The sequence below is a fragment of the Myiozetetes cayanensis genome, unplaced genomic scaffold (genome assembly GCF_022539395.1).
Source record: "Myiozetetes cayanensis isolate MyiCay16 unplaced genomic scaffold, myiCay2020 scf1, whole genome shotgun sequence".
Lineage (NCBI taxonomy): Eukaryota > Metazoa > Chordata > Aves > Passeriformes > Tyrannidae > Myiozetetes > Myiozetetes cayanensis.
Window position 1 is genome coordinate 98,869,059 of NW_026086604.1, and position 13,706 is coordinate 98,882,764.

General features: G+C 39.5%; 2 protein-coding genes across 12 annotated transcripts in view; one reads left to right on the plus strand and one right to left on the minus strand.

Moving 5' to 3' along the window:
• EGFR (epidermal growth factor receptor) overlaps positions 1–13,706 on the minus strand; it is a 1,326,436-nt gene that overhangs the window by 666,147 nt on the left and 646,583 nt on the right. The gene's annotated exons all lie outside the window — the stretch shown is intronic.
• HECW1 (HECT, C2 and WW domain containing E3 ubiquitin protein ligase 1) overlaps positions 1–13,706 on the plus strand; it is a 255,066-nt gene that overhangs the window by 60,530 nt on the left and 180,830 nt on the right. The window contains exon 2 of one of the 11 annotated variants that reach the window (XM_050330117.1): positions 3,156–3,213. The exons of the other annotated variants lie outside the window; for them this stretch is intronic. Coding sequence (XP_050186074.1) covers positions 3,187–3,213 — 27 coding nt within the window. The 5' untranslated portion in view covers positions 3,156–3,186. The remainder of the gene's footprint in view (positions 1–3,155; positions 3,214–13,706) is intronic. 11 annotated transcript variants of the gene reach the window in all.

Here is a 13,706-nt window from a genome sequence, read left to right on the forward strand (position 1 = left end):
ATTGAGGCACAGCTGGGCTTGTCAGGGCTGAGTAGCAAACAAGAAACCTTAATGTTAAATGATGGGTGATGAAAGAGAAGGTGTTAGGCAAGGTGAGGTAGATAAAAACAGAAATCAGGGAGGTAGTAAACATCAATTGAATCAACTTCAATTTGCTTCATTTTCAGAAGGAGAATTAGGTTAGGAAATCTCCACTCCTCAGTGGACTCTTCTTCCTACTTTTCACTTTTCTCCTGGATCATGCTAATCTCATACAGAGGTCTTGAAAGAAACTACTCATCCTCTGTGCAGGGCTGATTTTGTTGACAAACTGTTGTTCCCAGACAGAAAATCAATATATATGCAAGCTGTGAGTAGACTTGACACAAACAGCACAACTCCTGTATTCTTTAGTCTGTTCCTTTCACTTCTTTATCACACAGGTTTTAAACATAAAGCTAGTTGGTTTTGTGGCCCTTGAGATAATATGTTTGCATATGCATTTATTAAAATAAATGTTGTTTAGACATCTATTGCAATAGCAATTGGCAGACCCAGTCATGGACTGAGAAGAGGACAAATGCTGTAGAGTGCCATGTGAAACCAGAACAAAAGTGCCAGGAAACATGTAATCTAGATGTAAAGAGAGGAGTTCATAAGAGACAGAGACAGCCAACAAAGAAATCCAGAAAACTGTTCATCAGAGCACTGATAGTCTTTCTGATCACAGGCTCTCCAATTTACCTGAAGTGCACTTCAACTATAATTACATTTTTGAAGCATGTCACTTAGCATAAATGTACCCCTGAGTAAATCTAATCATGTGTAAGATAGCACTTTTCCTATCTATTGGCATTAAATTTTGAACGTATACAGGCCCACATGCCACCTGTCGTGGAGCAGGGAGTGAATACCCCCACAGGTGGCAGAGCCCTGGCCACAGTGTGGCACTGGAGCTTTGCTGCCCCATGGGGTGTTCCTGTGTGGATGATGGCAGCTGGGCCTTCTGTCAGGCTTGCTATAAACCCTGAGCAGCGTTGTTCTTTCTGAATTAAACGTGTGAAGGCATCACAACACATTTTATCTCTGTGCAAAAAATGCTTTCTGTGACTCAGTATAGGTTCTGCAGGATGTGTGAGCTAGGCAGTTTAGGTAGATAGTGTATCAGTTTATTTTTGCTTCCCATTCACAAACTAAGTGACTTGAAGTCAGTAATGCTGAGATGCTTCGAGGAAGGAGGAGTGAAAAAATGTATTGCAATAAATTTTGGAGTTGTGTTTTCTGCTTCAGCCGTGCTCAGCACAGCAGGAGGCAGGCCAGGTGCTAGGCTGGGAACTCTTCCTCCCCCCATAGTTGTTGCGCAGCATGCCTGGTCTGCATAATCTGCTGATGTGGTGTGGCTGCTTTTCAAGGTAGGAGTGGGGCTGTGGGTTTTTCGTATTGCCTGTGAAGTATGAAACTTCCTCTCTCTGAAAACTATGTTACAACTGGCTTAGGAAGAAAACTGTACTTTTATCCCAAATCACTAACAGTAGAGACATAAAAGAATCTCTCTACTGTACATGGTATAACGTAGTACATTACTTTTTGTGATGTGAGAAGCTATTAAGTTTGAAACCGGGTTCTGTGATGCTGTAGAAAATTCATGGCGACTGTGGTTGTGAGAAGTGGATTTACAGTTCAGCTATTTGGAGGAGTTTTTGTTGTGTGCACTCCTAACAGACAGCTGAAAAAAGTGTGCGTGTGGATTAACTTCTCTGAGATTGCCTTTAAAAATAATGTGGCTCCTTGCCCAACTTTCGGATCACTCTGCTTTATTTCCAGTGTAAATACGCTTTTTCAATAAAAGCAGAGGGCCACCAGACTATAGGCAGTTGGTAAATTTGGGACTAAAACGGATTATGTCCATGAGATTTAGTGCCTTGTGCAGGGCAGAGGGAGATAACAAAGCAATGTGTACTTTTACTTTGTTTAATTTCATGCCCATTACATGGTTTGAAACCCTTTTAATATCCAAGGAGCATGATCAAATTGTTTTGTTTTATAAAACTTTTTTTTTTCAGCTGAACATTTCTGAACAGTAGAGCGTCTTCCTAAATCCACTACCTTACCCAACTCTTTTGTGTTCTCTTCTTTGTTTTTGTGCTTGTGTTGAGTTGGCCATTTTAGTAGTGGTGTTGATCCTGTTGTCTTAAGGCTTTTTTTTTTCCCTTGCCTTCTCAGCTGTTATTGAGTGCACAGCAGAAACTGATGGTAGGGATGAACGTTAGGGTGGGTCAGCAGTCTCCAGGTGTTGAACTGAGGTGCTTGCTGAGGTGCTTTCCCTGCTAATGCTGTGGAGAAGCTGTAAAATGTCAGTGTGCCCTGGTCACAAAAAAGGAGGGAGAATGAACTGAAATACAGACATCATAAATCTTGCTGTTGTGTTTGAGTTGTGGATGTCTTTCACTTTTTAAATTATAATTTAAAGTTTTCTTATTGCATGTTTGGAGAGCCTTCTGCCCTTGCTAATTAGGTCTCCTTGAATCAGATTTAACTTTCTCTTTGTTTCCTTGTTTATCTCTGTGTAGTTTTGCATCATGTGGATGTTTTAAAACTGGTTGAGGCTGAATAGAGAAGCAGAATCTTGTTCACTGTCTTTTGCAGTCAGATCTTTGACTATTCAAATTATGTTGGATACCTGGTCAGCTCCAGGGTGATAGACTGAAATTTGCTTCATTTGTGGCTGGTCCCCTCAATATCCAAGCTATCAATAAATTGATAGGAAGAGGAAATGCTGGCTGGGTGGCACCCATCTAAGCTCACTCAATGTGAGGATTTTGCAGTGAAGCTGAAGGTCCACTGATGGTGTCTTCTTTCAGTGTCTTCCTAAGTTAAATGGATATTATGCTTAATCTTATACAACCTGAAAAGTTTATTGTACTTAACACCCTTCTTACTTTTTTAAACACATGTATTTCAGCACTGAAATGTAGGACAGCATGCAGCTGTACTGGAACATAGTGTAGGACACTGTTAACACGGTAAGATGTACTCAGTACTGAACAGTGGAACAAATCAATTAATAAAATGTCGTCAAAGCAGACAGGTTTTGGTGGAAAAAACAATATTTTTAAATGTCGCTTATGTTGGTTATGGGATACATGCTGAGTTAACCTCATTGAACTTTTCCCCAGGAATTGATGCGCTTACAATTGGCGGGTCATTATGCTGCTCCACCTGTGTAGTGTTAAGGTCAGTGTGTTTTTCTGATTATAAAAACCATCCATACCATTCCATTATAAATTCACTACCATTCATATAATGGAATGTGCCAAAGCTCGGAGCTCGTTGCAGCTGCCCCCGGTCCGTGTTTAAGATCAAACAAAGTGGTTCAGGTATTTTGAGCACCTTTTCAAGAACACACCCAATCAAGCTTCATTTGAAGTGATCTTTTGTTGCTTATGATTTCTTTACTTTTTTTTTTTTGTAACCTACTAAGCATCCATCTGATGTCAGTGTTGGTTTTGTTTTGTGTGGCCGGCCCAAGAATTCTTACTGAATCAAGATGTGGTGATTATAAGATCATAGCAAGGAGGTCCTGGGAGCAGCAGGCAACTGTGACACTGCAGTTGCACGAATCCATGCGTGGGCAAAGCACAAAATGCATCAACCACTCACCTTCACAAGACATTTTCTGAAACCTGCAGCTTCTAACTGTGAATTAATTCTGAGTCATCACGACACACAAATCAGCCATCATGGTAGACACTAATGTGTGAGATGCAGGGATGTCTGACTATGGCACTAATCACCAACTAGGGGAACCTGTGAGATTATGTGCATGCGTAACACACTGCTGCTGTATGCATCTTCCTGCACAGCTTAGTCTTCTGAATTGTTATGCATTATCAAAGAGAGCCAGAATGTGCACTAAAGCTTATCTAGTGTTATTTCTGTCACTGAAATGTTGATATGGTTGGGGCTTTTGTCTGTGTGTTTGCTTCTACATTTTCCTTTGTTATTAATCATCCAAATAACTTGAATTCTGTGAAGAGTAAGAGTTCACTGAACAGCCATGTATGTCGTAGGTCATTACGTTCTTCCAGTTTCACAAGGACATATCCTTTCTGTGTCAAGTTTTGCACTCTGTAGTAGCCAGTGAGAGCCTCCGGCACTGGCAGATTTTCTAGAGAGGTATTTTGAGCCTCTTTGCAAATTAGGCAGTTGTGTAATGTCTGAGGAAATGCATGAAATCTTTTGATGATGACAACTGAGAATTTTTGTGGAGAATTTTTCTGTCCAACAGCACTCTTTCTTTTGCCTCTGTCTATGTGCGAGCTCAGTGGTATTCTACATGCATGTAGTTTCAAAAAATGTGATGAAGAGTCCCTGGAAGACTCTTTGAAGAGCAATCCTTGACTGTTCTAGTTTAGGAAAACTGTTCACAGGCTGACATTTCACATGACAATCATTTGAATTTTGCAGCTACTGAATCAGGTAAGTACATCTTCAGAGGTATTTGGCAGTTTCTTTTATTACTCTAAGGGGAAAAAAAAATAAACCCTAAATGAAATATACCCCCAGAGATGATGCAGGTCATGGTAGGATTGCATGTTGTTTCTGAATTGAAGAGACTCAAAAGGAAGGGCATGTTTAATAGCAGAAGGGGTAAGAAAAAGACTGAGAATAGGGTTTTTTTTTTAGTAAAGCAGGGTGCATTATACCTGTTTAATTTATGAGCAAACCTGTATTTTACTTAGGCACCAGAAGGATCTGTTTGCAGCATTTTCAAATTCATCTATGGTGATATTAAGTTTTAAATGAGTGAATCTCTCACTGCTGGCTAAGTGTCTTAACAAATCTGGACTCTGACATACAACACACAGGAGATCTTGGAAGTTGTATTAAATACCTCCACCAAGCATCCTACCAGAAATAGGTAGATGGCGCAACAGCAGGAAGAAAGTAAATTACTTACCTGCCACAGCATAGTCAACTGCTGTAAAGCTTTTTGTCTCCTCAGTGGGGTCTTGTGGTCAAGATGAGGGAGTCTTGGTCCTCAGTCTATGTGGTCAGCTGTATTCAGCTATACCGAAGTGATGTCAATCACTTTTCACAAAATGATGTGTCTATTAGATATATCACCTGTCTTTTATTGACAAAATTCATTAACTGCAGTTTTGGCTCAGTTTCTACCACCCCTCTCTATGCATGGAGGCAAAAATGCAAAACACTTTTTAATCTAAAGCAAGTCGTTCCTCGGTCCTCTGCCCCCTCCACCCTCCTTGTCCCCTATGGAAAGTATGTTGAACTAAGTTTTTAACAATATTTCCAACTGGACACTTTTTTCCCTCCTTTATGGCTGTTATTAGAAAAAAAATTGTTTCCCTTTCAATCTCATCATGGACTACTTCAGGGAAAGCAAACCAGATGCAGGATTTAGTGCATGGCAATGAATGGTAGGTGCTTCCAAGGGCACTTATTTGTCCTTGCAGATAAGGCTTATGGTTTGCAATGTAGGCGTTGCAGGTAAGTGCCAGTATTTCTAATCAATTTGAAAACTTGGTGGGCACAAGGAGTGCAGGACCATTCCAAATCCTTGGGGGTGCCTGAGCACTATTTACAAGTGTTTAAGTATCTAATTTCATTTCTTAAATTAGTTTTCCTACATATCCCCTATATAGTAAACAGAGTAAAATCATGCTTCTGGTGATATTTCAGAGCACCCTTTTCTTTTCCTTAACTGTAAAACCAGTGTAGAAAAATTACCCTCAGTCAAGTGCTCAAATCTCAATGAAGGCTGTAAAAAAAACCTGAAAGGAAAAGATAGAAACACAGCTGAAAAATATTATGGCACCATCAAAACACAATCTCAGTTACAAAAGGAGTTAGTGCTCTAGCATGCAGTGGCTCCAGCAAGTAATTTCTGGCTTTTAAAAGATCTTCTCTGGATGAGACACAGAACAGCATATTAACCTTTTGTTTTGGATGGATTTAGTCCTTTGTTAAGACACACAGTAATGTTTTATTTAAAAAAAAGAAAAGCCTTTGGTTAGAGTTTATCACATGTGGAGTTCATACTTTTAGTAAAGAGTTATTTATGGAAAAAAGATCTATTGGTGTTCCTATGCCAAACATTGTTACTATAGAGTTGTTACCTGTGGTTTATTTAGGCTTTGACAGAAAGACACCTTTCAAACATCCTTTTACTGTGTAGTTCTTAAGCAAAAATAAACAACAACAAAAAGTAGTTATAGGAATTACTTTTTATGCAAATGCATAAATAGGTAGAAGCTATACTGAAAGGTGTTTCCCAGACAAAAGCATTCCCACATAGCCAAAATAATGCATTTTGCTTTAAACCATAACTTATACACTTGCATTGCCTTTCTTGGTGCTAATGGTAACCAAAATATATAAAGAGTGTGCTTTGAACTTTGCAACTCTTCTTAGATGTTTGTGTTACAGGAAGAAGAGCCAAGAGATCCTCCAAAATCCATTTGAGTGCAAAAGGGATGGTGATTAGCCAGCCTGTAGGCATGAAAGAAACCCCCCAAATTTGTCCTGTAGGCTCTCAGATGGTGCTGGTGGTCCCAGCAAAGGCAGCAAGATGGGAGGCAGGGGTAGGAGGAGAGGTGGAGCTGTGAACCAGAGCCCTTGCTCTCCTAATATCTTTTTAATTAGAGTACATAAAAATTGGCTGAGATAGAAGTTACATCTTAATGGAGAAATTAGGAAACAGATTAATTTCTGGCACGATTCCCTCTTCCTGTTTACGTCGGTCCCTATTTCCAGCACTGGTTTAATTGAAGGAACAATTCTCTGTATTTGTTTATTATCTGCCAGACTTGTAAGGGAATAACTATACATTTGGGAAAACATAAGGGTGTTTAGGGGCACCACCAGAAATGAAGACATGCTTTAACAAACATTTCGACTGACCAGTGTCATCATCCAGTGTGTTAGGAAAAGAGAACTTACACGGAAATTTGCTATTCTTCCCGCTGTATCACATAAATGAAAGGCTGTGAAGATGGTGCTTTCCATCTTACCTTGAGTATTTAGGAATTTAAAAGAACCCCAAATGACCCAGTGGGACAGGAATTGCTTCAAGGCCTGTTAAATTTAACAGGGGTCTTTGCATCACATCCTAGACATGTGAGATGATGCCTAGGCTGAATTAACTTTTACACTGATCCATACCTACGTGCACAAGCCATTGTCCGTACTGGAGAACACTGATAACATTGGAAATGGTGTCTGCCTTGTGTGCCTTTGGAGTTTAGATGATACTTTAAAATCTCTTGTTGTCAACTAAAAGCTTATGGGCTTTTAAAAAAAAAAATCTGGGATAAAAGGCTTTATAATTTCCTTTGGTAAAATACAAATATTATTTTAATTTTCAGGATTTACGTACTGGGAACTTGCATTTCTTCCATAGTATTTTGCAACTTTGCCCTTGCATGATGTGAGGATATACTTTTGTTTTGACATGCACAAATATTTTGATTTTACTGGGAAATTTAAATACATTCTTAAAATGTGGCCCATCTCTTTAAAGCAAACAGAGAAACTGGCTGAAAAAAATCCATTATTTTGTGAACCTCTACATGGTAAAAGTCGAATTAAAGTCAGTTAATGTTTAATTTTATTAATATTAAACGATTTACAGAACTAGTTGCATTATGAAAAAAATTATTCTACAATACAGGAGGAGAGCTATGTCAAATATATTATCTCTGACTCTTTATCTGAATATATACTTTAATTGCATTGGGAATTTAAAAATGAAAAATATAAATGAGGTTTTTTTGTACTTTGCAATTTAAATTAGTCCATTCTTCATGACACTGAATTTTCACCTCTATTAATTTCTTTGCTTCTTGAAGAAAAATTATACACTAGATGCCTCATTTAGCATGGGAGAAAAAAATCACACCAGTTTTACTAGTAAGATGAAAATCTGTCACAAAATCCATACAGAAAATATAAACATATTTTGTTTAAGTTGTAACGAAAATTTTTCACCAGGATGAGAACACACTGAACTCTGTATTAAAAAATGGTAATTAGGAAGAATGGAGCTGGAAAGGGAGTAGTGTTGTGTTACATATTTGATCAGGTCCTGTTCTCACTACAGTCACTTTGATTAGATTTATATTATGTGTTTGTAATGGCTTTTGAAAAACCATAACACCTATTTCTGCAGACCTGTACACATGAGGAAGTTCCCTCGTGGGAGTAATCAATTAAATCCATGGAGGTTATGTATAATTTTTTTACAACCTATCTTCCTGGGCTGATCAGACTTCTGATCACCCTTTCTATCTCTCTGTCACTCCCTTACCTAATTACTTCTGAAGCCGTTGGCTAATTTGAAGTGAAAGAGAAAGGAGTAGTTGTCTTTGAGATAATTCAGTTTCTGCAGGCCTCAGGGTCTGGGAGGAGGAGGGAAACCCTAAGTGGGACTAGGGGAAAGGCAGGTCACCTGCTCCAGCAGCTGACAGAGTCCCTGGGATTATCCATTACCTTTGCTTTGGGTCTATTTTGGCATTGGAGTGGACAGCAAAAACCTGCAACTTTATCCTTCATCACCAAATCTTCACTAAAGCTCTGCAGAAAAACAGCTGCTTTAATTCCACTGCTAACAGGGCTGTTTGGTTTTATTTCCAGGAGTACTTTCTGAATGTCTTTAATGCAAACATTCAGCTTCTGGTTAGAGTACAAAAATACAGCAATCAAGTTAATTTATCACTAATATTGAGAGAAAAAGTGCCAAAAACTGTATGTGACCATTAAACTAATGTGTTATAAGTGATAAATTTGTTAAATTAGTGTCTTTTCTGTTTGCAGGTCCTACACTGTGGTAGGTTGACCCTGACTGGATGCCAGGTCTCCACCAAAGCCACTCCATTATTCTCTTCCTCAACTGTAGAGGGAGAGAAAATATAACAAATAGCTTATGAGTTGAGATAAAGTCACCCATTACAGTCATGGGAAAACCAGATGTCTCAGGGAAATTAATTTGAATTATTACCAATCAAATCAGAGTAGGGCAATGAGAAATAAAATGATATGTTTAAAAATGCCTTCCCCACTGGAGGTTGTGGCCAGTTCCTCACACATTGTTTCTACTGCTCCTTTCAACTCAGGGAGAGGACTCCTTCCCTTGCTCCAATGTGGGGTCCCTCCTATGAGAGACAGTTCTCCAGTCTTTTCCAGGTGAGTCTTTCCCACAGACTGCAGTTCAGAAACTGCTCCAGAGTGGGTCTTTTCCACTGAGTGCAGTCTGTCAGGAGCAAGCTGATCCAGTGTGGGTTCCCCGCACTTCCTGCAGACTGTCACAGCCTCCTTTGGGGATCCACCTTCTCTGGCATGGGGTCCTCCATGGGCTGCAGGTGAATCTCTGCTCCACTGTGGATCTCCATGAGTTTCCAGGGCACACCCTGTCTTCACCAGGCTGCAGGGGAATCTCTGCTGTGGTGCCTGGAGCACCTCCTTCCCCTCCTTTTTCACTAACCTTGGTGTCTGCAGAGCTGTTTCTCTCACATATTATCACACCTCTCTTTGGCTGCAGTTGCTGTCTTGCACAGAAGTGTTTTACCCATCTCAAAAACATTATCCCAGAGGTGCTGCCACTGTCGCTGATGGGCTTGGCCTTGCCCAGAGGTGGACCCTTTTGGGAGCCAGCTGGCACTGTCTTCATCAGACACGGGGGAAGCTTCTGGCAGCTGCTCACTGAAGTTGCCTCTGTAGCCCCCTGCTACCAAAACTTTGTCGCGCAAATCCAGTGCGTACACACCAAGGAGTTCTTGCTGTGCGTTGGAACCCCTAATATAAATGCCTGTTCAAAAGTCAAGTTTTAACTTCATTGACATTCCAGTTTTACTGCCTGAGGTTAAGTTGAATTGCATTTTATTTAACAAGTAACACCAGCAATTTAAAGTAGCATCTGTGGACCAAGGTGTGTTCCATTGATTTGTGCATGGAATTGGACAGCAGGTAGTTCTTGTTGTCCTTAGTTCTGTTCTAAGTCCCATGCCAAGACATCCAGGCAGGCCATGGCTGCTCATGTGGCCACAGCATCGTTGCATGATGATGTATGTGCGTGTCTCAGTCTTTCTTTCAGAACCCAGGTTTAAGGCCTGCAAGATCCAAACAGTTTTCCAGCTTGCTTATTTGTGAAGGCTTCTATAAATACTAATTAATTAAACTGTAGACTTCCATTGCAATGCCCTAGAACCTAATCCTTGATGAATTTAGGACACTTCTTTAGCAGAGGATTTGTTACCAGAAAAATATGTTAAAAAGATTTTTCCTTTGGGCCTTACTTTAGGTGCATTATTTAAAAGCTGTAATTACTTCTGTTCTGTGAGTATTCAATGGCAGCCAGAAAGTGTTAAGTCTAACTAGCAGTCCTTATTAAAATTAAATGAAACTGTGGTTTGAACCTTCAGTCAAAATCATTCTTGTGCTTTGTCTGTGAATGAGTGAAATAAAATTTTTCCCATGGACTTGGCAGATGTTCTTCTTTGAAAACTCTCACAAGACCTTTTGAACACAGGGACACAAACCCTTTTGAACTGGAGTAAAGGAGAAAAAAAGTAAATTAAAACCTCACACTGTACTGTGAGCAGACAGACATGCCTCTACATATGATTGTGTGGTACAATACAGTAATATGTAATTGTATTAGAGGTGTACTGGCAGCAAAGTAAGTATGAGTGAAGCTTAGGAATCATACAGTCACAACATGACTTGCCCATCTCTGTGTGCAACTCCTTTTTTTTTTTTTGTGGTCACTGGGCTTGTCTCTCTTGCAGGTTTATATTTGATTGGAGGAGCCTGCACCAGTGGGCTCTTCTTCATCTACTTGAACTAGTCTGCTCCAGTTGTTCTGGGTGGTTTCTACTCTGAAAATCTGCCTTATGCCTTTAATTTATTCCTGGGGAAGCTTCCAGGCTACCTTTCATCTAGCCTTGGCTAGCAGTTCCCCAGAAAACCTTAGATATGAAGCTCAGAATTGTCTTACAGCTATCCAGAGCTCCTGAAAGCAGTTGCTCTTCTCTTATGTAGGACTTTTTTGTGCCTTAGGTAGAGCCAGCACGTGTTCTTTTTTGTAAAATCTGAATCTTGTTCTTCAACTAGAGACCGTATTACTAGAGCTACTCATTTTCTCTGGGGATAGTTTCCCCAGTTTCTTTGCTTTCTCATGAATGGTAGTTTATTATGACTTATACAATCAAAACATAAGCAACTTTTAATAAAGATGAAACAGTAAATAACAATCTGGTTTGGAGACACTTATCTGAGGCTAGTTTTACCTGTCCAGAAACAGAGAAATCTAACCCTTTAAATTACGCCTTGTGGGTTCTATCACTAGTATTGAATTTTTAATGGCATCAGGATTACTTTCAATAATAAAATAATGGATATGTGGCATTATTAAACATAAATCAGTTTTTCTTTACTGTCTTTCAGTGAAAATTAGGAATTCTTGATCCTCAAAATGTTGATTGTCTTAGATTTGTCTTTTAAAAAAACACATAATGAACTTCAGATATTTTGTTTTCATAGTCTCTCTAGGTGTATATGGACACGTGAAGTCAGTCTGTTGAGAATAAACATACTTAAACGTGGAAGTCAAACTCGTAGTACTTGCAAGCAGTTTGCATTCTTCCCTCCAGTGACAGAGAAACATCACACAGAAAACATGCAGTGATGATGACTATGCTTCAGTGTCTGATGTTCCAGTTTTCTTTTGAAAAAATTAAAAATGTATTAGATTCTATTATTATAATTGCATAGGAAAAACATTCAGATATCATAGTCTAAAAATACTTGTATCCTAAATTAATCCTAACCCATCAAATCACAGGTTTGTTTCTAGGTTTTGAGATGTCATTCTAAGAGTACTTGCTGTGATCTGTGTTCTAAAATGCAACTTTCAGCTCTGTATGTTTGCGTGATGTGTTTTCCAACAGAATAGGTTGCATCATGGATGAAAATGTTTGAAGTGTTTTACTTAAAAATATGAACTTTATTTTCCAGATCAGGATTAGCCCTTGTTGGCTGCAGCTGTTGACAGCTCTGTGGGTTTTTCTTTGCTTTACAAAGTCACTTTGTTCCACATTGAAATCAAGGGGAGTTTTGCCTTTAATTTTATCGGAAACAGGATCAAGCACACTCAACTGGATGGCATTTCTGTATTTGACTGGAGGTAATATGGTAATAACAGGAGCTCTGTAGCCAATTAATTTTAAAATGTCAGGGAATATTCTAGGCCTTGTTGAAAGGTAGAAGATGGAGCTGAGGGCATACTCTGAAGCTGGTGTCTGGTTGAAAGACTGGTTTATTGCAATGGTTTGTTGTTGTTCGTAGATCAAAGCAGTGGTTGATATAGGCATTAATACCCAATAGACTGCTAATATACCTACCTGCCTCAATGCCTGAGGAGGCGAAGAGACTGACACTTCAAAACACTCTTCTCTTAAAGAAATATAGATGCAGGTAAGAAACATGACAGAGTGTAGCAGCAATGAATGAAATAGCAGACTTTAAATGTTTTCTTTGCTGTGGAGTGGGTGTCAGCTGTCATGAGCAGCTGGAAAGAACCATGAGTGAAAAGAGTTTCCTTCCATCCCTCCTCGGATTTGTAGGTTTATTGTCCTCACATGTTAATCCACTGCCTGGTACAGCAAGGAATGCCATATGCCCTGTCCCTTCCTACCTGCAAGTGCAGGGAGGGTGGTATTATTGGCAAGTGAGAAAGAAGAGACAGGCCTTGAGAATAAAAAGGGATGGGGAGGAGAGGAAGGTGCATGGTCACCTGGAATATGGCTATGGCATGGACTGTGATGTGAGAGACATGGCACAGAGGAACTTACTGACAGTCTGGAATAGAGGCAGGCAGGAGATAAAGCGTATCCAGCTCTTCCAGGGAATGGCACTCACAGAGTTGACAGAAATTTTACAGGTTGTGGCAGCGATGAATGTCTTGTGGGGTTTGTGTGTATGGATCCATTTGTGCTGCACAAGTGTCTAGGCAGAACTGGAAACGTGGGTGGTGGGAATACTACGTGCATAGATCTGAGCTCTGCAGGATAACTCTTTTGATACGTGCACACATGAACTTTTCGTTTGCAAAGATTTATATTTGTGTCTGAAGGGTGGTTAATATCAAAAACCTCTCTTTTGATATCTTGGTCACTTTCTGTTGCCTTCTTTTTCTGTATGTGTTTTATACATAATAAGCCATGCGTGACACCTACGCAATACATTGCAAAAGTCTTTTCTTCTTCAATCTGTTAGTAATGTACACTACAGACATCACACAAGGTTTGTTTTTTAGCAAAACAGTTGTCTTGGTGGAAGGTATAATGCATTCTTAGTGGTAGCATAAGATATTAAGAGTGTTTTCTGCAAAACAGACTCCTCCAGTTGCTGAACTTTGGGGAAGAGATATGGGAAATGTGGGACTACTTCTGAGCAGAGAAATAACTATAATCCTGACAGTTCTGAGAAACTGTGTACATTACTGGATATCTTTCTGCAACTCATATTTAGTCTACATCATTTCATTGGTAGTCTCTTAAATTTTGCAGGATGTCTCCGCAGCTTTTCCTGTAAACCTCTGCTATGTTTACTGGTATTACATGTTTTAAAAGATCTGCATGTAAAGTGCAGTGAAGTATTTTATTTTTTATGCACCTACTTTCTCTGGATGAACCCTCTATTTTACAATT